The sequence below is a fragment of the Pelobates fuscus genome, chromosome 9 (genome assembly GCF_036172605.1).
Source record: "Pelobates fuscus isolate aPelFus1 chromosome 9, aPelFus1.pri, whole genome shotgun sequence".
In the NCBI taxonomy this organism is placed as follows: domain Eukaryota; kingdom Metazoa; phylum Chordata; class Amphibia; order Anura; family Pelobatidae; genus Pelobates; species Pelobates fuscus.
In genome coordinates, this window is record NC_086325.1 from 141,304,545 (window position 1) to 141,332,078 (window position 27,534).

The window sequence follows — 27,534 nt, forward strand, 5'->3', positions numbered from 1 at the left end:
TTGCAGAGAAAAGGCAGTGTTTACATTGCTTCCTAGTGACACCTCTAATGACAGACACTCAGACGGTCACTAGAGGCGCTTCCTGTGTCAGTGCGGATTGGCTGAGATCATCAAGCTTGATGATCTCAGTCATAGAGGCAGAGACCAGCACGACGTTGGAAAAAAAAAGGTGAGTAAAACACTATTTTTAAAAACACACACAGACACCACGACTGACACACACACACACACCATGACAGACACACACACACACACACACACCATGATACACACACACACACCATGATACAGACACACACACCATGATACAGACACACCGTGACACAGACGACACAGACACACAGCATGACACATACAGACACACAAACACAGCGTAACACAGACAGACACACACACAGCGTAACAGAGACAGACACACACACAGCATGACACAGATAGACACACAGCATAACACAGACACACACACACACACTGCATGACACAGACAGACACACAGCATGACACAGACACACCGCATGACACAGACAGACACACACACCATGACAAACACACACACTGTGACACAGACACACACGACACAGACAGACACACACAGCATGACACAAACAGACACACACAGCATGACACAGACAGACAGACAGACAGACACACACAGACCGCATGACACAGACACACACACACAGCATGACACAGACAGACACACATACACAGCATGACACACACACACACACCATGATACAGACACACCGTGACACAGTGTCAGGATCGGGACAGGGATCCAACACGCAGAGTACAAACAGTAGCCAGATACGTATACCGGACCTTAGAATGGCCGGACTAACGTAAGTAGTACAGTATAGAATGGTCAAAGACAAGCCGAGGTCGAGGGTAACAGAAGACAGGTAAGCGAGAGACAAGCCGAATCAAGGGTAACAGAGATAAGCAGAGTAAGGTAAACAAGCCGGGTCAAAACCAAAAGGGATAATAGAATACACAAGCACTGAGTGACTAGAACAAGCTAGAACCACGACAGGGCAATGAGCTAATGAAAGAAGCTCTGTTAAATACCCTGTTCAGAGCAGTAACCACGCCCCCAAGGCGTCCTGATTGGTCCTGCAGCCATTGACTGACAGGTTGTTCTGGGGGAGTGTCCTGATGACTACTTCCTGCCTAGATGCTGTAAAAGGCAGTCACTCCCTCGCGGCCGGCCTAGCATGACCGGATAGACCGCGGGGAAGGGAGCCATCAGACCGTCTGGATGGAGGAACAGCTAAGTCTCTACCTCTTTCGGAGGTAGAGACCACAGGTACCCTGACAGTACCCCCCCTCTCAGATACGCCCACCGGGCGGAATGAACCGGGACGAGATGGTGTCAGGATCGGGACAGGGATCCAACACGCAGAGTACAAACAGTAGCCAGATACGTATACCGGACCTTAGAATGGCCGGACTAACGTAAGTAGTACAGTATAGAATGGTCAAAGACAAGCCGAGGTCGAGGGTAACAGAAGACAGGTAAGCGAGAGACAAGCCGAATCAAGGGTAACAGAGATAAGCAGAGTAAGGTAAACAAGCCGGGTCAAAACCAAAAGGGATAATAGAAAACACAAGCACTGAGTGACTAGAACAAGCTAGAACCACGACAGGGCAATGAGCTAATGAAGGAAGCTCTGTTAAATACCCTGTTCAGAGCAGTAACCACACCTCCGAGACGTCCTGATTGGTCCTGCAGCAATTGACTGACAGGTCGATCCGGGGGAGTGTCCTGATGATGACTTCCTGCCTAGATGGTGTAAAAGGCAGTCACTCCCTCGCGGCCGGCCTTGCATGACCGGATATACCGCAGGGAAGGGAGTCATCAGACCGTCTGAATGGTGGAACAGCTAAGTCTCTACCTCTTTTGGAGGTAGAGACCACAGGTACCCTGACAGTACCCCCCCTCTCAGATACGCCCACCGGGCGGAATGAACCGGGACGAGATGGGAAGCGAGAGTGATACGCCCTGCGGAGACGGGGAGCATGAACATCCTCCTGAGGTACCCAACTCCTCTCCTCAGGACCATATCCCTTCCAATCAACCAGATATTGTACTCTCCCCCGGGAGATTCGAGAATCAATAATAGAGTTGACCTCATACTCCTCCTGACCCTCCACCTGAACGGAGCGAGGAGGGGCTATTGTGGAGGAAAATCTGTTACATATGAGTGGTTTCAGCAATGAAACGTGAAACGAGTTCGGAATGCGTAAGGTATTAGGAAGAGCTAAACGATACGCAACCGGATTGATACGGGTCAGCACCCTGTAGGGTCCAATATACCGAGGAGCGAACTTCATGGAGGGCACTTTTAAACGGATGTTCCTCGTGCTCAGCCATACCCTATCACCTGGAACAAAGACCGGAGCCGCCCTTCTACGTTTATCAGCGTGTTTCTTGACCAACATAGAGTTGTGCACAAGGATTTGTCGAGTTTGATCCCACAACTTCCTCAAATTGGCAACATGAACATCAACCGACGGCACCCCCTGGGAAGGAGAATCCGAAGGAAGAATAGACGGATGAAAACCATAATTCATGAAGAAGGGGCTTGAATGAGTAGAATCGCAAACGAGATTGTTGTGTGCAAACTCCGCCCAAGGAATCAAACCGACCCAATCATCCTGGTGTTCAGAAACAAAGCATCGTAAATATTGTTCAATTTTCTGGTTGGTACGTTCAGCAGCTCCGTTAGACTGAGGATGATAGGCAGAAGAAAAGTTTAATTTAATACCAAGTTGAGAGCAGAAGGACCTCCAAAAGCGGGAAACAAATTGGGAGCCTCTGTCCGATACAATTTGAGAGGGTATCCCATGTAGGCGAAAAATCTCCTTGGCGAATATTTCTGCCAATTCGGGAGAAGACGGAAGTTTAGGCAGGGGAATGAAGTGTGCCATCCTAGTAAACCTGTCAACCACGGTGAGGATAACAGTCTGTCTTTTAGAGATAGGTAGATCGACAATAAAGTCCATGGCCAAACAGGACCATGGTTTCTCTGGAACCTCCAAGGGTTGCAGGAGTCCACATGGAAGCGTATGGGGTTGTTTGGTTTTAGTACAAACTTCACATGCAGCGATGAACTCCTCAACATCCCTCCGTAAAGCAGGCCACCAGAAGTCCTTAGAGATCAACGCGTAAGTCTTGCGAATACCAGGATGTCCCGCCATCTTGCTATTATGTAAACACTGTAAAAGTTCCAGTTGAAGAGCAGGAGGAACGAAATGACGGCCCGCAGGAGTCTGTTTAGGTGCTAGATGTTGCAACTTAATGATCTCGGCCAATAATGGAGAATGAATCCTGAGATTCGTATTAGCAATGATATTGCATTTCGGAACTATAGAAGAAAGAACTGGTTCAGGTACAGTAGAAGGTTCATATTGGCGAGATAATGCATCGGCTTTAGAGTTTTTAGAACCAGGTCTGTAAGTCAGTACATAATTGAAGTGAGTCAGGAATAAGGACCAACGAGCTTGTCTAGAGGATAAGCGCTTAGCCTCCCCAATATAGGACAAGTTTTTGTGGTCCGTCAAAATCGTAATAGGGTGTAGGGTCCCCTCCAACAAATGTCTCCACTCCTTTAAGGCTTTAATGACTGCTAACAGTTCCCTTTCCCCGATGTCATATCTGCTCTCAGGCCCAGAAAATTTCTTAGAGAAGAAACCACAAGGGTGTAACGGTTTATCCACCCCTAACCTTTGAGACAGAACAGCCCCAACTGCTGTCTCAGAGGCATCGACCTCGAGCAAGAAAGGCAGAGTCGTATCAGGATGGACTAGAATGGGAGCCGAGGCAAAAAGTTCCTTGAGAGTCTTGAAAGCACCCAGAGCCTCCTTAGACCAGAACTTAGTATCAGCCCCTTGTTTGGTCATATTGGTAATAGGCGCAATGATAGAGGAGTATCCTTTAATGAAGCGCCTATAGTAGTTGGAAAAACCAATAAACCTTTGGATAGCCTTGAGTCCTTTGGGCAAGGGCCAGTCTAAAATAGATTGAAGTTTTACAGGATCCATTTTAAAACCTTCCCCAGAAATCACGTATCCAAGAAAGTCTACCTGAGACTGATCAAAACTGCACTTCTCCAATTTGCAATATAGACCATGTTGCAGCAGCTTGTGTAATACCTTTCTGACCTGTCTATGGTGAGTCTCAATCTCCTTAGAGTGTATTAGTATGTCGTCCAGGTAAACAATAACACAATCATGCTGAAACTCCCTAAGTACCTCATTAATCAAATCTTGAAATACTGCAGGAGCATTGCATAGTCCAAATGGCATAACAGTGTATTCGTAATGGCCATACCGGGTATTGAATGCCGTCATCCACTCGTGACCTTGCTGGATTCTCACCAAATTGTAAGCCCCTCTGAGATCTAACTTGGTGAAGATTTTGGAGCCCTTAAGACGATCAAATAACTCGGTAATCAGTGGGATAGGATAGGCATTTCTGACAGTTATTTTATTCAAGCCTCGGTAATCGATACAAGGTCTCAGCGTGCCATCCTTCTTCTTAATGAAAAAGAACCCAGCCCCGGCCGGAGAAGAAGACCTCCTGATGAATCCCTTTTCTAAATTCTCCCGAATATACTCCTCTAGAACCGAGTTTTCCTGAACAGACAAAGGATATACATGGCCCCTCGGAGGCATAGTGCCGGGTAGAAGCTTAATCTTACAGTCAAATGACCTGTGTGGAGGCAAAGAATCGGCATTCTTCTTGTCAAACACTGCCCTTAAGTCTAGGTAAAGGTCTGGTATTTGTCTTTCTGTGGACTGAGTAGGATTCTCCGGTATGTTAATATTAGCTAATGGAGAAACCTTGCACAAACACCGATCCTGGCAGCCCTGGCCCCACGAGAGTATCTCTCCTAACTCCCAATCGATAATAGGGTTATGTTTTTTCAACCATGGGTACCCCAGAACTATGGGAACGGAAGGAGACGAAATGAGCAGAAGAGATAAATTCTCCACGTGTAGGATACCCACATTTAAATTAATGGGTATGGTCTCACGAAAGATAACAGGGTCTAGTAGTGGTCTACCATCTATGGCCTCAACGGCCAAAGGTGTCTCCCTTAGCTGGGATGGGAAATTGTTCTTACTAGCAAAGGCTTGGTCGATAAAATTCTCAGCAGCACCGGAATCTATCAATGCCATAGCCCTTACTACTTCCTTCCCCCAAGTTAAGGAAACTGGTAGCAGAAGCCTGTGATCTTTATAATCAGGAGTAGAGGACAAAATAGAAACACCCAAGGCCTGTCCTCTAGAGAGACTTAGGTGCGAGCGTTTCCCGGGCGGTTAGAACAGTTCGAGAGTAAATGACCCTTGGCTCCACAATACATACACAAACCCTCTCTTCTCCTGTGCTGTCTTTCCTCCTCAGAGAGGCGGGTATACCCTTTCTGCATAGGTTCAGTAAGCAAAGATATCGTGGAGTCAGGACTTGGAACAGCGGGAGCTAACCTAAAAGAAGGTCTCTGGTTCCCCTCTCGAGTGTTCTGTCTCTCTCTTAGACGTTCATCTATACGAGAGATGAACGAAATTAAATCCTCTAAATTCTCAGGGAGTTCTCTGGTAGCAACCTCATCAAGGATTACATCAGATAGGCCATTCAAAAATACATCCATATACGCCTGCTCATTCCACTTGATTTCTGCCGCCAGAGACCTGAACTCTAGTGCATAATCCACCAGTGTTCGGTTCTCCTGTCTCAGGCGCAACAGTAATCTGGCTGCATTAACCTTTCTACCTGGAGGGTCAAATGTTCTTCTAAAAGCAGCTACAAATGCGTTATAGTTATAAACTAATGGATTATCGTTCTCCCATAGTGGGTTGGCCCATCTCAGAGCTTTCTCAATGAGTAGGGTGATAATAAATCCTACTTTTGCCCTATCTGTAGGATAAGAGCGAGGTTGCAATTCAAAGTGGATACTAATTTGGTTTAAAAAACCACGACACTTCTCAGGAGCCCCACCATAGCGTACTGGGGGGGTAATGTGAGAAGAAGCACCCACTGTGGCTACCTCTAGACCTGAACCGACAGGAGAAACAGGGGTATTACGTATCTCCTCTGGTGGTTTATTGGCACAAGCTAATAGAGCCTGTAGCGCAAGCGCCATCTGATCCATTCTGTGATCCATGGCTTCAAACCTAGGATCAGGAGCAGCCAGCTGACTGTTTGTACTTGCAGGATCCATTGGCCCTGTCGTAATGTCAGGATCGGGACAGGGATCCAACACGCAGAGTACAAACAGTAGCCAGATACGTATACCGGACCTTAGAATGGCCGGACTAACGTAAGTAGTACAGTATAGAATGGTCAAAGACAAGCCGAGGTCGAGGGTAACAGAAGACAGGTAAGCGAGAGACAAGCCGAATCAAGGGTAACAGAGATAAGCAGAGTAAGGTAAACAAGCCGGGTCAAAACCAAAAGGGATAATAGAATACACAAGCACTGAGTGACTAGAACAAGCTAGAACCACGACAGGGCAATGAGCTAATGAAAGAAGCTCTGTTAAATACCCTGTTCAGAGCAGTAACCACGCCCCCAAGGCGTCCTGATTGGTCCTGCAGCCATTGACTGACAGGTTGTTCTGGGGGAGTGTCCTGATGACTACTTCCTGCCTAGATGCTGTAAAAGGCAGTCACTCCCTCGCGGCCGGCCTAGCATGACCGGATAGACCGCGGGGAAGGGAGCCATCAGACCGTCTGGATGGAGGAACAGCTAAGTCTCTACCTCTTTCGGAGGTAGAGACCACAGGTACCCTGACACACAGACACACGCACAGCATGACACAAACAGACACACACAGCATGACACAGACAGACACAGCATGACAGACACACACAGCATGACACAGACAGACACACACACACACAGCATGACACAGACACACACACAGCATGACACAGACACACACACAGCATGACACAGACACACACACACGGCATGATACAGACACACAGACACAGCATGACACAGACAGACACACAGCATGACAGACACACACAGCATGACACAGACAGACAGACAGACACACACACACACAGCATGACACAGACAGACACACAGCATGACAGACACACACACAGCATGACACAGACAGACAGACACACACACACACACACACACAGCATGACACAGACAGACACACACACACAGCATGACACAGACACACACACACACAGCATGACAGACAGACAGACACACACACACACACACACTTTTTGGTACCTGTGGGTGGGCAGACTGATTGCTGTGCTGGCGGCCGCAGGGGAAGCTTTTCATGAGGCCGGGAGCAGGCTCTTCTGGGGGAGCAGGCTGTTCTGTCTCAGCTCCCCCTCCCTCGCGCGCAGCTTAATGAGACCGGAGCCGGAATATGACGTCATATTCCGGCCCCGGTCTCTTTCTAGCGCGCGAGGGAGGGGGAGCAGAGACAGAACAGCCTGCTCCCCCAGAAGAGCCTGCTCCCGGCCTCCTGAAAAGCTTCCCCTGCGGCCGCCTTTCAAGTTCTCCCTGCGGCCGCAGGTCACCCCGGCCCCAGGTGCCGACGGCCCACCGGGAAATTTCCCGGTATCCCGGTGGGCCAGTCCGGCCCTGGTCACAGTGTTTTAGAATGATATGACATCTTACTATCGGGGCCATTTACGGCTCCACGACTCTTTAGTGGGGATGGTGCTTGGAGTGTTCCTTAAATATGTGGGTTGAATGTGTGGACATCACTTTTCAAGCAAGGAATGTAGAGTAGATCAGATGTTCAATGTAAAATAAGAGTCACCAATGCAAAATGCGACTCTGGTGGGACTCAAACCCACAACCTTTATTTAATGTGCTGTAGGAATATTCAACAGTAAAGAGGTGTGTGTATCTACATTTAATGCCGTATTTATTAGAATCTAACACGCAAATTTATTGGCAAAATACAGTCTCCAAAAGTTGAATGCGCATTAAATTCGATGGCGCATTAGATATGATGGGCATACAACGCAAATTTGCAGGAGCGAACTTTGCATTTGCATCTCTGCAACAGGAATGCGAGACTTGGTTTCTGTGTACAGTAAAGCTGTACTTTACATCTTTGTCGCAATGCAAATTTCGACCTGGTAAGAGGGAGGTTCTCGCTTATCGACCTCCCACTGAATGTTGAAAAATTCACATTGCAATAATATTATACAATAATTATATAATAATATTTGCAGGATCGACGTTTGGGAGTCTTCAGAGGGTAAGAAAACCAAAGACATTTTTGTGAAGATTGTCAGCTGACCTCTCTAAGCCGATCTTTGGCGCCCATGCCCGTCGACAATCCATTCTTCCTCAAACTGAATTAGAAAAATCTGATGCCACTGGGGTCAGGGAGATCCTGCTGGATAGAAATCTTTGAGGTTAAACCATGAATTTTATTCTAACACATCCATGGACACATAAAAATCACAGAAGAGTCAAGTCTTTATTAAAAGCAGGACATTCAAAGCACCATAATCACTATATACCCTGGGGACACAATTCATAATCACATATTCTGATAGCCTCATCTCCTCAAACTGCAGTCCATGAGCAAATATTCCAGTGGTCGAGTCTAGGCCTCGAGACCTCAAGTCACCATCCCAAGAACAAACAAATACATTGTTGGTCTTCTCCAATTTCTCCCCATGCCAGTCCACCATTAGACATGGTGTCACTCTACGTGGACCATGCTTTCTAGTGGTAAATTATAAAGTCAATATGCAAAAAAAATAGCAAACTGAGATCTAGCAAACCTAAGAACAAAATATTACATAATGTAAGAAGGCCAAACGATAGTCTGACGTTGCTGTATCTCTCTCTTTTTTTTCTTATTCTTTATTTTTGTAGTGTATAGAGAAACATACAGGTTCATATGGACATTTAAACAAGAGCATATAAAGGAAATGTAAAGACAAGTAGAACATTAAATGCCAGAAACTGTACTTTTTTTTAAGTATATCAGACTAAGGTAACGCTGTATAAATGCATAGGTGATAATAAGTAAATAAAGTAAGTTATACAAGATTAATATACAAGCGAAGTATGCCTTTAGTGGCAAGTGCTAGTTTTAAAGTAGTTGGGACAAATGATGCAGGGTCAGCAGAGAAGTAACACTTTCAACAGAAGATTTCTCCTGGCTGTGTGTGATGGGTGGATGAGTAAGACGACCCGCTGGGCATTTAGCCTATGCCCTTCTTGGGCAGGGTGCAGTACCAGGTAATGGGATGAGTTGGTATGTGTAGTGACCCAGACAAGATTGATGCAGCATTCATATGATTGGGTAGCTCCTTCGGTATCCCCTGCTCTCCTCTCCCTGTTCTATCATTCTTGAAAAACCAACTGCTGGCTCTATAGGCACCCCTTTCTGATGCAGGCCAGCACATCTTGCCTCTCGTGCTCCTCCAAACTGGTCTTCTCCGCCATTTTTGCACTCTCCTTGTGCCAAGCCAGGTTTGAGGCTGCCGGGAAGCAGGTTTAGGTGGGTGATCCTGCGAGGGTTGTAGTGCAGGTACAAGTTGTCGGAGCCACAGCGCCCCCTAAAAGTTGGCAAGGAGTTTGTCTAATAAGGACAGCGTTCTGGACATTGCTCCTCCATAGTCAGGCGTCGGGCCTGCGGCATCCCCCATGTTGAATATGATGTGATGTGATGTGATGTGTCGTCGCTGTTTGAGGCAGGACCGCACAGCCCTGGTGATGTGAATGACCCTCCAGGTTGGGGACCGGTATCTCCCCCACCATTTCAAGATTTGGACGGAGATCCGCCTGAGCTTGACTGGGAGAGCGGCCGTCTCTCCCCTTCACAGTGCATGCTAGGCCTCACTCCAGCCCGTAGAGGACTCAGTCTTGACGGCTGCTACTGACCGCACAAAGCTGGTCACTCGACACAAAACATTCAAGCTTCGTAGCCAGACCCAGGAAGAGCGCCAGGCACACAGGTAAATGGCTTAAAATCAGTGATTTGCCCGGAGCTCCCTGAAAAGGTGTCTAGCCGCCATCACAGTCAGGCGGCCCAGCATCTGCTCCCCCCAGACACGCAGTCCCAGTCCTGTTCCGGAGACCACACAAAACATCTGACTGCCCCCCACACCGCGTGTGCAGGGCAGAGTCCACAGATAGTACCCAATGATAGAGATCTCTCTGGGGGTACGTACTGAGCGTAGAGGAAATGTAGTCAAGCTTGAAAAAGACTATCTTGGGGAGGGGATCGGGGCACCAACAAGAAGACTCATGGATATCAGCAGCACCAGAACGATAGATCAGCCACATCTCCCGCCTCCAGGACTCGCTGGATGGTATAGCCCTCATCTGGAACTCCATATCATGTGGATTAAGGTAAAGAACCAGATAGTCAGCAAGGGATCCCCTCTCCTTGCTAGAGTAGGTTTGTAGTTGTGAGAATGCAAGATTGGAGCTGAAAAACGCAATATAAACCTAATAATGAGGATTTGGAGAGGAGCTCTGCTCAAAGCTGTCTGCTCAATCCAACGGCCAGGACACGTTTCCATTTCCTAATATTGAAGGCTATATACGAAGCATTTATTTTTTTTGTATATTTTCATTTTGGTAAAATGTAAAGTGCCAGTGTTAGAACTGACATCACGCTATCCTATTGCATTCCAGGTGATGGGGATGGCTGGCACTGTTGGCCTGAGGGCATGTATGGCCTTTCTTGTACCTGAAGATCACAGATCTCAAAGTGGATGGTCATATAGAGATTTAACAGATGGAGCCAGCTGGAGATGCAACATATGTCATCATATAGTCCTGTAACCTCCATCAGTATGGCCTGCACAGCATGAAGCAGTATTCATAAAGGTCTGCCCATGCCTAAGCGATGTTGACTCTCTTTCCCACCAATGACAACTGGAGTGTGTTATGAGTAGCATGATCACAGTCAGTCTACAGTCTCTTACAAAGACCTCCAGAGACATCAATCTTGAAGACTGGTCAGCCTCAGATACCACAGTCCACCAAGAAATGTCCAGAAGAGACACAAGGGCACTATATAGTGTTAGGAATACAGCTTTAATATTAGTTATTGTCCTTTAACCTTGTCATGATAAGGATTAAGCATTTACAATCCTATCATGTCAATGGTCCTACAGAAGTCAATTACACCAGAATTAAAAATAATCCCATAACCATATGGATACTTTAATCATCTTAATTATTATATATTGCATAAAGCAAAATACATTTATTTGGGTGCATTTATTTTCTGAAGTTATTTCTGAATGTCTCCAGATAGTACTCTGATATCGCATTATTTTTCCATAGTACATGCTTCACTGTCACATATCTTTTATATTACATTATTATTTAAATTAAGGATAGGGTTAAGGTTGGCGTCCCTTTAATTGTACAGCTGTACTGGGAAAAACATGTCCCAGTATGCCCAAGATTGGTGACACAGAGGCTATTGCCTTTTATTCGTGCTCTTAGGTGCGGAGACAGAAAAGCACTCCCTGTCTCCTCAGTTCCACACTAACTATATTAGAATTGTGAGAGAGACTGGGAATGAATGAGCGTAACTCCCACTAATCTCAGGCAGATTGAGTGATTTATTTCCATTGCTGCCCTGAAATTAAGGGCCTGTTACATTGCATGGTGTCAGTCACAATAATGATTCTTAAATAACAGGCAGATGTGCATTTAATGTACCCATTGTACAGCGCTACGGAATCTGACGGCGCTATATAAATAATAAATAATGCGTAAGTTTGCGCGGCACATTTAATTAGGGTGTGCACCCCAGGGAACACAAATATAAGGTACATATGTATTTGATATCCAGTCAATGTTATGGATTTATTAAATTAGCTAGCTCAAATTGTCACTCTAGTGATCACCACATTTTTGCTCCTATGATTACCAGGTATACAAAAAAATTATAATAATATTTTTTTAAAAAAACGTTTCCCAGCCAGATAAGCTAACCCTTAAATAAAGATCTATACAGGGAAGAGGGAGGATAATTCTGCTCTGTATTAAGGTGTTCCTGGGTACACCTCTGATGATATAATTATAAAGATAATTAAAACAATTTTCTGCAGATGTAATTCCAGTTAATCATTTCAATAAGTTTATACAGTGCAATCATTTTATAATGTTTATATAATCTAGCAATCATCTTATAATGTTTATATGATATAATCACAACATTCTAATGTCCAATCCAGCTCTCAATAGATCAGAAAAACAAGCTTGTAAATACTACATATAAATTCAACTAAACCAAATGAAACTGAATGTAAAACAAACATGCAACAGGTTACTGATACCAGTGAAGTGAAATTTACTAGGAACAGATCGGCTCTGTGGCGCAATGGATAGCGCATTGGACTTCTAGAGTATGAATTGAGATATTCAAAGGTTGTGGGTTCGAGTCCCACCAGAGTCGCTTTTTTTTGGTCCCCCTCCCAAAGTCTAAATACACTGCCACTTTGTCATGTATAAACAATTCCAACCAATCTGCCTCTTACCGGCATCAAATCTTATCTTTAACCCATAAATCTCAAGTAAAAAAGCAACTTCTGTTTGCAAGGCTCACAAGCAGTCCCTTATCTCCAGCTCCCTAATGCAATCCAGCTCATGTAATCTGAGCTCCTAATAAGGAGGAGAGTCATTTCAACAAGCTTTGAGGGCTGCTAGAGGGGTTGGAACAGCAAGATAGTGCAGCCTGTCTTTTGAGTTTGAAGACAAAATCCCCCAAATCTTTATTGTAAAATAGAACACTGGATCTATACAAACACTAAGCACAGATCACATGTTGGAAAAAAAAAATTAGTTACTTTCACTCTTTTGAACTGTTGGATTGCTGTTGCTGCCACCTGCTGACAACATGAAAAATAACACTTCTGCTCCTAAACAAAAACTATTCTCATGTCCACGTGATGCCTGTAACAATTTTTTTTCTTTTCTGTTTTCCCCCTCTCCCCACCCCCAATAAAAAATAAATAAATTTAAAAAAAAAAAAGCACAACTTGCAAAATAAATAAAAACAAAACAAAAAGGACAGGATTTTGATTTGTAGATTTTCAGAAGTAGCCGAGAAATGATATCGTAAGTCATAGCGTTTAAATAAAAACTTTTTTATTATTCAATAAATAAAGTAGATTTTGTCTTTAACATTTACAACAAAAGTTTCAAAATGAAATACTTAATTGTTGGCATTAAAACAAGCCCACAATATCCTGTACAGCTAGAACCTCCGGAGTATAAATCTTATAACAATGACCCCTTTCTAGAATATTTTTTTTTCCTCCAATTAATTATGCCAATATGTTCAGAAAACAATATCAGAACAAAGAACGGGCAGCATAAGAGAGACTGAACAACTTTTTTTTTTGTGTACTGTTTTCTAAATTAAATGAACAGCAATTCCAGACTTCATGTTTGGTTTAAAAAAAAACCAAAAAAAAAACATTAATATTAATCTTGCTTTTGTTTTTTTCTATGGATGGACATATTCATATTTTCAGCAGAGATATCCATTCATTTTCTTAGTCCTCCAAATCCAACCCAAACTCGGCATAGAGATCTTTAGTAGTGACGCCCCTGAGGACAGCTGTAGAGGAAAAAAAATATATATATCAAATGAAATGGGGATGTTCGATAATTTGTTTTACAAATGTTTTCACTGCTTGGTGACTGGTTGCTGCAGGGATGGGGTTCTACTGATCTGATCCTGGCCCTCCTGGCCATGACCAACTGCATCTGTTAAATCCTCTTCAGCTTTAAAAGGGACACTATAGTCACCAAACAACTTTACCTTAATGAAGCAGTTTTGGTGTATAAAACATGTCCCTTCAGTCTCAATGCTCAATTATCTGCTATTTAGGAGTTAAATCACTTTGTTTATGAACCCCAGTCACACCTCCCTGCATGTGACTTGCACAGCCTCCTTAAACACTTCCTGTAAAGAGTCATCTAAAGTTTATCTTTCCTTTATTGCAAGTTCTGTTTAATTTAGATTGTCTTCTCCCCTACTATGTTAATAGCTTACTAGACCCTGCATGAGCCTCCTGTATGTGATTAAAGTTCAATTTACAGAGAAAGAGATACACGTGTTTAAGGTAAGTTACATCGGATTGAAAGTGAAACCAGTTTATTATTTTTTTGTTTTTTCATGCAGGCTGTGTCAATCAGAGCCAGGGGAGGTGTGGCTAGGGCTGCATAAACAGAAACAAAGTGATTTAACTCCTAAATGGCAGTGAATTGAGCAGTGAAACCGGAGAGGCATGATCTATACACTAAAACTGCTTCATTGAGCTAAAGTTGTTTAGGTGACTATAGTGTTCCTTTAAGAGTTTCTTCTGCCAGGAGCCCCCATCAGTGCTATACTGTTGCGCATGCACGAAAGTACAACACTGAGGGCTATGGAGGAACCTGCAAAACCATGGAAGCCAGCATCTTTACTGTTTACTAGTGACAGTTGGGGGAAGTGACAAAACCTGACAAACATAGCTTTGCTCTTTGTCATGTGGAGGAAAAAATACATAAGGCAAAGTAGTCCTTCTACTATCTATTTCAGGAGAAAATTAACGAAAAACAAGAACAACGCATTCGGAGTAAAGAAGATGCACAGCTTGAAGCAAGGTAAATATAGAGTGAAAGAGTCACTTTAATGTTTAGTGAAAAAACCCTTGATTAGAATAAAAGCCAGTATTTTAAAGTATATTTTTTCTTCTTCTTCTGGGTTATTCAGTAAACCCAAACTTGTAATTACTCTGCTCGTAGTTAGAAGACTAGGCCTACTTACTGTATTTCTTTCCATAATACATTGGGGAAAAAAAAGAATTTAAACGCCAGCCTGAAATATATATATATATATATATATATTTTTTTTTTTTTGCTCATTAAACCTAATTTTTTATTAATTTAAAAAAACTCAGTCTGAAATAGCCAAGCTGTAACTATCTCGGAGTTGGAAATTTATTTAGTTTTTGGGGTAAATAAATAATTCAGACTGAAATGCAGAGACATGACAAATGACTTAAAATGTAAGTTTAAAATAGACATAATGGAAATCTTTTCCAATCCAGCAGTTTTTCTGTAAATATTGCAACACAAAACCAACAGGAATGCTCTCAAACTGCAGCTGTTGAACGTGCCTTGTAGGCTGTGCATAGCTCACACCAGACCTGGCGTGTCAATCATCAATGAGTTGCGCTAATGGGATTCGGTTTGTAGGTTCAAAAAGGTATCTATGTCTGTTAGTGGTGCCAGCTATGACCAATAACGTTAAATGATTTTTATTAGATCAATCTGTCTTACCAAGTCTGCCCAAGAGCAGCTGTCCAGTATCTTTTAACTCATTATACTCATGGAGAAGTGATATGTGTTGTTCCAGTTCAGCCATACTATAACCTCTGTAAAAAAAAAATTTAAAAAAATATCAGACTTTATCTGGGTGATATTGGCAATAGACTGCAAAAAAACAAAACACCAAATGGATACTATGGCAATAGGTAAGGAAGAACATACTCTGCCTCCAACTGGGCGATCTCTGTATCCAGAGCATTTTCCTTCTGTTTTAGAGCTGAAATTTCTACGTGCAGATTTTCCACCGATTCTTTGGGTGACTGGCTGCAATACGGAGACAGGACCTGTCGGGACATCAGGAAGGTTTTAAAAAGGATTTTAATAGAAACATTTTTATAATCCGCCAGGGGCCTGTGGCTGTAACTATGAAACGTTTTATTTTTTGGCTTTACAATACTTATAAAGATTTTTAAAGGAACAATATAGCATTAGGAATATAAATGTGAATCTTTCCAGCGTGAGTAGTTCCTCCGAAAATTAGGTGGATTAACCAATAGTCGTATGTTATAAAGACAGGCTTGCAAATAAATAAATATAAAACGTATTTTTGGCTACAGTGACAGATTTGTGGAGTTTGTTTGCTAAACTCTGAATTATAGTTAACTGCAATCTGAATGACACATTTTAGGTTAAAGGGAAACTATAGTGCTAGGAAAATAAATTAGTTCTCCTGGCACTATAGCTTCTACCTCTGTCAAGTTCCCCCTCTCCCCCATAGTGCAGAAGGGGTTAATATTCCTTTCTGTCACTTTCCTGGGTCCAGCGCCAATGTCCGTCGGTGCTGGCTGGACTCTGCCCACGCTCCTCCCCAGCCAAAGGCAAGCAAATAAAGGGTTTTTTAACCCTTTATTTACCAGGAAGGGGGTGTGAGGGAGGGGGAGCGATGGTGCCAGGAATACAGCTTTGTATACCTGGCACCACAGTATCCCTTTAATGCTCTTGTTCTGCTGGGAAACTTTGAGTCCTGGCATTCATGTTGATATCACTTTGGCACATAACACCAACCTAGAGATTGTTGCAGACCACACACACACCCCTTCATTGTAATGTGTTCCCAGATGGTAGTGGATCCTTTCAGCAGGATAATACACCCCGCCACACTGCAAAAATTGCTCAAGAATGGTTTGAGGAACATGACAAGGAGTTCAAGGTGTTTTAATGTTGTGGCTGATCAGGGTATTTTAGCTTGAATTTGAGTTTTGCAAATAAACCTTTAAGGGAACACTCCAAGCACCATAACCACTACAACCCCAGGTTGACAACTTACCCAGGGTCTGTCGTGCACTGGTCGCCTCCCCCAGTAGCTCCTGTAAGTGCAAGGCTTATTTCATAGCTAAGAGCACTTAGCTAAAACTCTCAGCCAATAACCTGAACCTTCTACACTGTTTGGCTCAGAAGAGCTAATGGAAGCTGAGTTTTATGCTCCACCGGAGGAGGTGGCAGGTGCCCAGCGGACCCAGATAAGTTGGCAAATGGCTTGGCTACTAACCCATTGAGGGCACCAAAACTCCAACATATGGATGTAGTTGTTATGGTGATTTGAGTGTTCCTTTAATAAGTATTCCGCTGGTATTTAGATTAAATTACTAAAATTGTTACAAATGAAATGCTGATTATTTGAATTGGGGTATTTTTGTTTAGAAAATAAACACATCATAATCAGTGATGTCAAACAACGCACATGTGAAATAGATTTTGAAGTAGAGTACGTACAGGTGATTTAAATCCTTTGGTAAAAGTTCTTCGGATTCCAAGAGGAGTTCTAGATTTAACAGAAAAAAACGGGTTAAAGAAAGCAACAAGAAATGCCATGTACTGCTGCTATAACTTAACAAATTATTGGCAAAATGGTCCTATATGGCCTTTCATTTCTTTAAGTCTGTTAATAAGTCCTTCTGAGCTTCCAAATCTAGGGAAGACTATAAGTAAACAACTGGGGAAGTTGGCACATGGTAGGATAAAAAGCGATTGAAAAGGGAGATTAGATGGAACAGGTGATAGATGGGGGTAGAAAAGTGGTATTTAAGTTATGGAAGGGGACAAAGAAGAGGGGAACAAGTGCGGGATGGGGAAAGGAGGGGGGAACAAGTGCAGGATGGGGAAAGGAGGGGGAACAAGTGTGGGATGGGGAAAGGAGGGGGGAACAAGTGCGGGATGGGGAAAGGAGGGGGGGAACAAGTGTGGGTTGGGGAAAGGAGGGGGGGAACCAAGTGTGGGTTGGGGAAAGGAGGGGGGAACCAAGTGTGGGATGGGGAAAGGAGGGGGGAACAAGTGCGGGATGGGGAAAGGAGGGGGGGAACAAGTGTGGGATGGGGGGAACAAGTGTGGGATGGGGGGAACAAGTGTGGGATGGGGGGAACAAGTGTGGGATGGGGAAAGGAGGGGGAACAAGTGAGGGGTGGGGAAAAGGAGGAGGAACAAGTGAAGAATGGGGAAAAGGAGGGGGGGAACAAGTGAGGGATGGGAAAAGGAGGGGGGAACAAGTGCGGGATTGGGAAAGAGGGGGGGAACAAGTGAGGGATATGGGAAAGTAGGGGGAAACAAGTGGGGGATATGGGAAAGTAGGGGGAAACAAGTGTGGGATGGGGAAAGGAAGGGGAAACAAGTGTGGGATGGGGAAAGGAAGGGGAAACAAGTGTGGGATGGGGAAAGGAAGGGGAAACAAGTGTGGGATGGGGAAAGGAAGGGGAAACAAGTGTGGGATGGGGAAAGGAATGGGAAACAAGTGTGTGATGGGGAAAGGAAGGGGGAACAAGTGTGGGATGGGGAAAGGAAGGGGAAACAAGTGTGGGATGGGGAAAGGAATGGGAAACAAGTGTGTGATGGGGAAAGGAAGGGGGAACAAGTGTGGGATGGGGAAAGGAAGGGGAAACAAGTGTGGGATGGGGAAAGGAATGGGAAACAAGTGTGTGATGGGGAAAGGAAGGGGGAACAAGTGTGGGATGGGGAAAGGAAGGGGAAACAAGTGTGGGATGGGGAAAGGAATGGGAAACAAGTGTGTGATGGGGAAAGGAAGGGGGAACAAGTGTGTGATGGGGAAAGGAAGGGGGAACAAGTGTGTGATGGGGAAGGGAAAGGGGAACAAGTGTGTGATGGGGAAAGGAGGGGAGAACAAGTGTGGGTTTGGGGAAAGGTGAGGGGACCAAGTAAGGGATGGGGAAAGGAGGGGAGAACAAGTGAAGGATGGGGGCAAGGAGGAGGGAACAAGTGAGGGATTGGGAAAATAAGAGTGGAACAAGTAAGGGGAGGGGGAACAATTGGAGAAAGGGAGGTTTTTGGAGAGAGGGGCATAACTGGTGAAAGGTGAAGAAGAACACATATGAGTGATAGATAAATGGAGAGATAAAGAGGGACAGATGGAAATTTGAAACACAGTGCACAAACACACCTATACATGCAACCTAAATACACCCGTCACTCACATGCATTCACTATCACTTCAAACAAATATGCGTTTACATACTCATTGCCATTCAGCCATCCAACCAGCCACATACTCTGAACTGATCATTTTCCCATATCCACCCAGCCAAGGGCAAAATGTAGTGCACAGTGTCTGCATTAGAACAATTCTACAACTCTACTATAGCTACACCCTGGTGATATTGCCCACGTATTGCAATTCAGGTTCAAATTCAGAGTTTAGGGAATATACCTCTCAGTGTCAGGCTAGTCATAGTCACTAAACTGCTATCTGTCAGGAATTCAAAGTGAGTTTCAAATTTTAGGCTAACATATCTTTATTGAAATTGTAGCTGAACCAAATAATTTTTCCTAATAATTTTTTCTGGCCCGAAAATATCAATTTTACTGTAAATCCACTATAATCTATGCTTTGGTGATTAACCCTGCTTGCTGATATGTTGACAGACCGAAAAAATACTAATATAATCCCTGACTACACCATGTTAGACCCTGTGATCACTTACCTGCGGAGGCTAGTCCTCTGTCCTTTAGTAACAGAGGAGACAGGGGTAGAGGATGCCTCAATATGGGGCCCAGTGCTGGTCCTTGCTGTCCCAGGTGAATCCTGGCCACTGTTTTGGTGATGGACAGGACCAGAGCTGGCTGGTTCAGACATCATTCCCCCCCAGCCAGTGGCATGCCAGACAGCAGGCTTTCACTAGAGCTGCAGGTCCAGATGTGGTGTCAGCTGACTGATCACATGATCAGAAACTGAACTGTCACGTGACCAGGCTGTCTAGCACTGCCACGTGGTGCAATGCTGGATCTGTCATCAGCCACAGACGCTATACACCCAATGGGTGGGTGGTTAGTGACTGGCAACATGCATTTGTATAAGAAAAGGTTTGTCAGCCTCTGTCAGTCCAGCTGCTGTGGACTGCAACTCCCATCAGGCAGCCAGGACCCTCCTGAGGGTTTAATTCACAGGAAGCTAGGCTGAAAAAAGTCACCTTGTTTGAGTGGATTCTTTTAATTCTGTAAATAGAATTCTGTCATTATATCAATATTATTATTTTTTTATTATTTTATTATTATTATTTTATTATTTATATAGCGCCAGCAAATTCTGTAGCGCTGTACAATGGGTATTGCAGGAAAAATAGCACATTACACATGGACTTTAATTCAAATGGTTTAAAGGGCTATCCCATTGCTTGAAAGCCATCTATTAATATACAACATTTGCATGGTAAGGTGGTACTAGTTAGAAGTTACCATGGAAACCTAACTGTATCTCTTCAGATGTTGCTAAAATAAAAACCAGTTGTCATTATTTTGTTCAAGTTACAGTGATGACATTATTATTGTGCATGTTTACCCTGTGTATTCACTACTGACTTTCCCTTCTGATTTTTTTTTTTCCTTTTTATTGAAGTACAGATAGCACCACTGAAATACTATTCATATTAAAATGAGCACAATAAAATTCCCCTCCAAAAACCACAGTGTTATTTAGGTTGGTGAATAGGCACTAGAAAGACAATTGTTGATTTCTTTGATATATATATATATATATATAGATTATTAATATAAAAGGTTATAATATTAATAACATCTTCAGATAATGTGGATATATATATAATTTTTATTTTTTATTATTATTATTATATATTATCTGAAGATTTTATTCCTATTTTAACATTTTTCCTTATCTCGTGCAGGGCCATGTATTGGCACCATGTGGTAATAAATAATAAGAGTACAAGGTGTTTGCCAGTAGTAGAATGGAACAGGCTGCAGGCAGGATCGGACCTCCCCTCCCTCTCGCCGGAATGGTACGAGCTGGCAGTGACGTCACGAAACGCACGCGCGCGCCCCCATTCGTCAGGAGTCAGTGTCCGAGGGCGCGCCGCGCGGTGCATTGTGGGCACGCGGTGACGTGTTCCCTCGGCCGGACCCAGGATGGCTGACGAGAGCAGACAGAATAAGCTGGCGTCGGCCAAGAAGATGGTAAATAACAGCCGGCGGGCAGGACGGGGGCCGTGGCACCCACGGGGAGCGGTGCAGGATACAGGGCGAGGGGGGATACGGATACTAGGAGAGAGGGAGAGAGGGGGGGGGGATGACATGTCAGGGAGGGGGAATGCTGGATAGATTAGAATTACCGAATGCTGGAATTTAATAAGATTGAGAGAGGGGGCAGGCCATGGGGGTAGAAGGGGGGGAATGGTGACAGGCCATGGGGGTAGAAGGGGGGGAATGGTGACAGGCTATGGGGGTAGAAGGGGGGGAATGGTGACAGGCTATGGGGGTAGAAGGGGGGGAATGGTGACAGGCTATGGGGGTAGAAGGGGGGGGAATGGTGACAGGCTATGGGGGTAGAAGGGGGGAATGGTGACAGGCTATGGGGGTAGAAGGGGGGAATATTGACAGGCTATGGGGGTAGAAGGGGGGGGAATGGTGACAGGCTATGGGGGTAGAAGGGGGGAATATTGACAGGCTATGGGGGTAGAAGGGGGGAATGGTGACAGGCTATGGGGTTAGAAGGGGGGAATGGTGACAGGCTATGGGGTTAGAAGGGGGGGAATGGTGACAGGACATGGGGTAGAAGGGGGGGGGGATGGTGACAGGCCATGGGGGTAGAAGGGGGGGGGAATGGTGACAGGACATGGGGGTAGAAGGGGGGGAATGGTGACAGGCTATGGGGGTAGAAGGGGGGAATGGTGACAGGCTATGGGGGTAGAGGGGGGGAATGGTGACAGGCTATGGGGTAGAAGGGGGGGAGTGGTGACAGGCTATGAGGGTAGAAGGGGGGGAATGGTGACAGGCCATGGGGGTAGAAGGGGGGGGAATGGTGACAGGCCATGGGGGTAGAAGGGGGGGGAATGGTGACAGGTCATGGGGTAGAAGGGGGGGATGGTGACTGGCCATGGGGTTAGAAGGGGGGGGAATGGTGACAGGCCATGGGGGTAGAAGGGGGGGAATGGTGACAGGCCATGGGGGTAGAAGGGGGGGAATGGTGACAGGCCATGGGGATAGAAGGGGGGGAATGGTGACAGGCCATGGGGATAGAAGGGGGGGGATGGTGACAGGCCATGGGGATAGAAGGGGGGGATGGTGACAGGCCATGGGGGTAGAAGGGGGGGATGGTGGCAGGCCATGGGGGTAGAAGGGGGGGAATGGTGACAGGCCATGGGGGTAGAAGGGGGGGGAATGGTGTCAGGCCATGGGGGTAGAAGGGGGGGATGTTGACTGGCCATGGGGGTAGAAGGGGGGGGAATGGTGACTGGCCATGGGGGTAGAAGGGGGGGGGGAATGGTGACAGGCTATGGGGGTAGAAGGGGGGAATGGTGACAGGCTATGGGGGTAGAGGGGGGGAATGGTGACAGGCTATGGGGTAGAAGGGGGGGAGTGGTGACAGGCTATGAGGGTAGAAGGGGGGGAATGGTGACAGGCCATGGGGGTAGAAGGGGGGGGAATGGTGACAGGCCATGGGGGTAGAAGGGGGGGGAATGGTGACAGGTCATGGGGTAGAAGGGGGGGATGGTGACTGGCCATGGGGTTAGAAGGGGGGGAATGGTGACAGGCCATGGGGGTAGAAGGGGGGGAATGGTGACAGGCCATGGGGGTAGAAGGGGGGGAATGGTGACAGGCCATGGGGATAGAAGGGGGGGAATGGTGACAGGCCATGGGGATAGAAGGGGGGGGATGGTGACAGGCCATGGGGATAGAAGGGGGGGATGGTGACAGGCCATGGGGGTAGAAGGGGGGGATGGTGGCAGGCCATGGGGGTAGAAGGGGGGGAATGGTGACAGGCCATGGGGGTAGAAGGGGGGGGGGAATGGTGACTGGCCATTGGGGTAGAAGGGGGGGAATGGTGACAGGCCATGGGGGTAGAAGGGGGGGGGGGAATGGTGACAGGCCATGGGGGTAGAAGGGGGGGGGGAATGGTGACAGGCCATGGGGGTAGAAGGGGGGGGGGGAATGGTGACAGGCCATGGGGGTAGAAGGGGGGGTGATGGTGACAGGCCATGGGGGTAGAAGGGGGGGGAATGGTGTCAGGCCATGGGGGTAGAAGGGGGGGATGTTGACAGGCCATGGGGGTAGAAAGGGGGGATGTTGACAGGCCATGGGGGTAGAAGGGGGGGATGGTGACTGGCCATGGGGGTAGAAGGGGGGGGAATGGTGGCAGGCCATGGGGGTAGAAGGGGGGGAATGGTGACTGGCCATTGGGGTAGAAGGGGGGGGGGGAGAATGGTGACAGGCCATGGGGGTAGAAGGGGGGGGGAATGGTGACAGGCCATGGGGGTAGAAGGGGGGGGAATGGTGACAGGCCATGGGGGTAGAAGGGGGGTGAATGGTGACAGGACATGGGGGTAGAAGGGGGGGAATGGTGACAGGAAATGGGGGTAGAAGGGGGGGAATGGTGACAGGACATGGGGGTAGAAGGGGGGGAATGGTGACAGGCTATGGGGGTAGAAGGGGGGGAATGGTGACAGGCTATGGGGGTAGAAGGGGGGGAATGGTGACAGGCTATGGGGGTAGAAGGGGGGAATGGTGACAGGCTATGGGGGTAGAAGGGGGGAATGGTGACAGGCTATGGGGGTAGAAGGGGGGAATGGTGACAGGCTATGGGGTTAGAAGGGGGGAATGGTGACAGGCTATGGGGTTAGAAGGGGGGGAATGGTGACAGGACATGGGGTAGAAGGGGGGGGGATGGTGACAGGCCATGGGGGTAGAAGGGGGGGGGAATGGTGACAGGACATGGGGGTAGAAGGGGGGGAATGGTGACAGGCTATGGGGGTAGAGGGGGGAATGGTGACAGGCTATGGGGGTAGAAGGGGGGGAATGGTGACAGGCTATGGGGGTAGAAGGGGGGGAATGGTGACAGGCCATGGGGGTAGAAGGGGGGGAATGGTGACAGGCCATGGGGGTAGAAGGGGGGGAAAAGGTTACAGGTCATGGGGTAGAAGGGGGGGGATGGTGACAGGCCATGGGGGTAGAAGGGGGGGGAATGGTGACAGGTCATGGGGTAGAAGGGGGGGATGGTGACTGGCCATGGGGTTAGAAGGGGGGGGAATGGTGACAGGCCATGGGGGTAGAAGGGGGGGAATGGTGACAGGCCATGGGGGTAGAAGGGGGGGATGGTGACAGGCCATGGGGATAGAAGGGGGGGATGGTGACAGGCCATGGGGATAGAAGGGGGGGATGGTGACAGGCCATGGGGGTAGAAGGGGGGGATGGTGGCAGGCCATGGGGGTAGAAGGGGGGGAATGGTGACAGGCCATGGGGGTAGAAGGGGGGGGGAATGGTGACTGGCCATTGGGGTAGAAGGGGGGGGAATGGTGACAGGCCATGGGGGTAGAAGGGGGGGGGGAATGGTGACAGGCCATGGGGGTAGAAGGGGGGGGGGAATGGTGACAGGCCATGGGGGTAGAAGGGGGGGTGATGGTGACAGGCCATGGGGGTAGAAGGGGGGGGGAATGGTGTCAGGCCATGGGGGTAGAAGGGGGGGATGTTGACAGGCCATGGGGGTAGAAGGGGGGGATGTTGACAGGCCATGGGGGTAGAAGGGGGGGATGTTGACAGGCCATGGGGGTAGAAGGGGGGGATGTTGACAGGCCATGGGGGTAGAAGGGGGGGAATGGTGGCAGGCCATGGGGGTAGAAGGGGGGGAATGGTGGCAGGCCATGGGGGTAGAAGGGGGGGAATGGTGACTGGCCATTGGGGTAGAAGGGGGGGGGAGAGAATGGTGACTGGCCATGGGGGTAGAAGGGGGAGGATGGTGACTGGCCATGGGGGTAGAAGGGGGGGGGATGGTGACAGGCCATGGGGGTAGAAGGGGGGGGGGGGAATGGTGACAGGCCATGGGGGTAGAAGGGGGGGTGATGGTGACAGGCCATGGGGGTAGAAGGGGGGGGGAATGGTGTCAGGCCATGGGGGTAGAAGGGGGGGATGTTGACAGGCCATGGGGGTAGAAGGGGGGGATGTTGACAGGCCATGGGGGTAGAAGGGGGGGATGTTGACAGGCCATGGGGGTAGAAGGGGGGGATGTTGACAGGCCATGGGGGTAGAAGGGGGGGAATGGTGGCAGGCCATGGGGGTAGAAGGGGGGGAATGGTGACTGGCCATTGGGGTAGAAGGGGGGGGGGGAGAGAATGGTGACTGGCCATGGGGGTAGAAGGGGGAGGATGGTGACTGGCCATGGGGGTAGAAGGGGGGGGGGATGGTGACAGGCCATGGGGGTAGAAGGGGGGGGGAATTGTGTCAGGCCATGGGGGTAGAAGGGGGGGATGGTGACTGGCCATGGGGGTAGAAGGGGGCGGGAATGGTGGCAGGCCATGGGGGGTAGAAGGGGGGGAATGGTGGCAGGCCATGGGGGTAGAAGGGGGGGGAATGGTGACAGGCCATGGGGGGGGAATGGTGACTGGCCATTGGGGTAGAAGGGGGGGGGGGAGAGAATGGTGACTGGCCATGGGGGTAGAAGGGGGAGGATGGTGACTGGCCATGGGGGTAGAAGGGGGGGGGGATGGTGACTGGCCATGGGGGTAGAAGGGGGGGGAATGGTGACTGGCCATGGGGGTAGAAGGGGGGGGGAATGGTGACTGGCCATGGGGGTAGAAGGGGGGGGGAATGGTGACTGGCCATGGGGGTAGAAGGGGGGGAATGGTGACTGGCCATGGGGGTAGAAGGGGGGGAATTGTGACTGGCCATGGGGGTAGAAGGGGGGGGAATGGTGACTGGCCATGGGGGTAGAAGGGGGGGGAATGGTGACTGGCCATGGGGGTAGAAGGGGGGGGAATGGTGACTGGCCATGGGGGTAGAAGGGGGGGGAATGGTGACTGGCCATGGGGGTAGAAGGGGGGGGAATGGTGACTGGCCATGGGGGTAGAAGGGGGGGGAATGGTGACTGGCCATGGGGGTAGAAGGGGGGGGGGATGGTGACTGGCCATGGGGGTAGAAGGGGGGGAATGGTGACTGGCCATGGGGGTAGAAGGGGGGGAATGGTGACTGGCCATGGGGGTAGAAGGGGGGGAATGGTGACTGGCCATGGGGGTAGAAGGGGGGGAATGGTGACTGGCCATGGGGGTAGAAGGGGGGGAATGGTGACTGGCCATGGGGGTAGAAGGGGGGGAATGGTGACTGGCCATGGGGGTAGAAGGGGGGGAATGGTGACTGGCCATGGGGTAGAAGGGGCGGAATGGTGACTGGCCATGGGGGTAGAAGGGGGGGGGGGTGGTGACTGGCCATGGGGAAGAAGGGGCGGAATGGTGACTGGCCATGGGGAAGAAGGGGCGGAATGGTGACTGGCCATGGGGGTAGAAGGGGGGGGGGATGGTGACTGGCCATGGGGGTAGAAGGGGGGGGGGGGATGGTGACTGGCCATGGGGTAAAAGGGGTGGAATGGTGACAGGCCATGGGGTAGAAGGGGTGGAATGGTGACAGGCCATGGGGTAGAAGGGGTGGAATGGTGACAGGCCATGGGGTAGAAGGGGTGGAATGGTGACAGGCCATGGGGTAGAAGGGGCGGAATGGTGAAAGGCCATGGGGGTAGAAGGGACGGGAATGGAGACAGGCCATGGGGGTTGAAGGGGGGAGAATGGTGACAGGCCATGGGGGTAGAAGGGGCGGAATTGTGACAGACCATGGGGGTAAAATGGGCTGATAGCTGACAGGTTAAGGGGCTAGGAGGTCACAGGCCATGGCGGTAGAAGGGCCTGAGTTGATAGGCTATGAGGAAGGAAGAGGCTGAGAGGTGAAACACCATGAGGGTAGATGGGGCTGGGAGGTGATAGGCAGTGGGGATAGACAGAGCTAAGTGGTGACAGGCCATGAGTATAAAAGGGGCTCAGAGGGGACATGCAATGGGAGTAGAAGGGGCTGAGAGGTGACAGATCTTGGGGATAGAAGAGCTGAGAAGTGACAGGCCATAAGAGTAGAAGGGGCTGGGAGGTGACAGGCCATTGGGGTGGAACTTAACATTGTAAGTTAAAGTGATAACCAGTGACCGATCACTGGGCCGAGAGGTAAATAGAGAGGTGTTTTAATGGGCTACGGAATGGAGAGTCACAGACAGGCCATTGTAACTTAAAGTGCTAAGGGATAGAGTTAGTGACATGACACAGGAGTAGAAGAGTTGACAGTCTGTGTGGTGCAGGGGCTGGGAGGTGACAGTCTGTGTGGTGCAGGGGCTGGGAGGTGACAGCTTGTGGGGTGAAGGTTGAAGTGGCTAGTTGGTGACAGGCCATGGGGGAACAAGGGCCATCAGGGAGAGGTAGGTGAGGAGGCAGTGATGGGGCACAGGATGAGACAGGTCACATCAACTGAAGAGGCTGATTAGCCACATACCATGACAGTAGAGGACGTGACTGGTTATAAGCCATGGGGTGGAGGGCCTGTGACAGAACCTTGATCACATGGGCAGATTAAGAGATGAGCAACTGAAAGCTGGGCAGCTAGAGCACAGGGAGCTTTGAGTCCAGTATATTGCACAAGCATGGGGTTGAAATGCAAATTCGTAATCAAGGGACTACAAGGGAAGTTAGTTGTTGTTGTTGTTATTATTATTATTATTGCCATTTATATAGCGCCAACAGATTCCTTAGCGCTTTAGAGTATTATAAGAGGGGGGATTTAACTGTAAATTGGACAAATACAAGAAAACCTAAAGGGATGTAAGGACATTATGATGAGGGACCTTCTTAAATGAGTTTGTAGTCTGAAGTATAGGTGGTCATGTTGGCAGGTCTGATGTAAGCATAGGCACAACT

General features: G+C 48.0%; 2 protein-coding genes and 1 non-coding gene across 8 annotated transcripts in view; 2 read left to right on the plus strand and 1 right to left on the minus strand.

Annotated features, from left to right (window-relative positions):
• The first annotated feature begins 12,345 nt into the window (after positions 1-12,345).
• Positions 12,346-12,434, plus strand: TRNAR-UCU (transfer RNA arginine (anticodon UCU)). The gene is given in 2 exon segments: positions 12,346-12,382; positions 12,399-12,434. It is a non-coding gene; the product is annotated as a tRNA-Arg (tRNA).
• Positions 12,435-13,104: 670 nt separating this feature from the next.
• Positions 13,105-19,517, minus strand: SWI5 (SWI5 homologous recombination repair protein). Its single transcript, XM_063432627.1, has 5 exons — positions 19,288-19,517; positions 17,072-17,120; positions 15,521-15,642; positions 15,311-15,405; positions 13,105-13,601 (listed from the first exon to the last, which is right to left on the minus strand). The coding sequence occupies exons 1-5, from the start codon at positions 19,440-19,442 to the stop codon at positions 13,537-13,539; spliced, it is 486 nt and encodes a 161-aa protein (XP_063288697.1). The 5' UTR covers positions 19,443-19,517; the 3' UTR covers positions 13,105-13,536.
• A 1,126-nt stretch (positions 19,518-20,643) lies between these two features.
• GOLGA2 (golgin A2) overlaps positions 20,644-27,534 on the plus strand; it is a 61,946-nt gene continuing 55,055 nt past the window's right edge. For all 6 annotated transcript variants that reach the window (XM_063432618.1, XM_063432620.1, XM_063432619.1 and 3 more), the window contains exon 1: positions 20,644-20,773. In XM_063432618.1, coding sequence (XP_063288688.1) covers positions 20,726-20,773 — 48 coding nt within the window. In that variant the 5' untranslated portion in view covers positions 20,644-20,725. The remainder of the gene's footprint in view (positions 20,774-27,534) is intronic.

Excerpts from the sequence above, each read along its gene's own strand:
- SWI5 (XM_063432627.1), bottom strand. The coding sequence starts at position 19,442 with ATGATGTCTGAACCAGCCAGCTCTGGTCCTGTCCATCACCAAAACAGT. Across the intron at positions 15,406-15,520 it reads ATCGCCCAGTTGGAGGCAGA|AGGTTATAGTATGGCTGAAC; the intron begins GTATGTTCTTCC and ends TTTTTTTTACAG. Across the intron at positions 13,602-15,310 it reads GCTGCTCTTGGGCAGACTTG|CTGTCCTCAGGGGCGTCACT; the intron begins GTAAGACAGATT and ends TTTCCTCTACAG.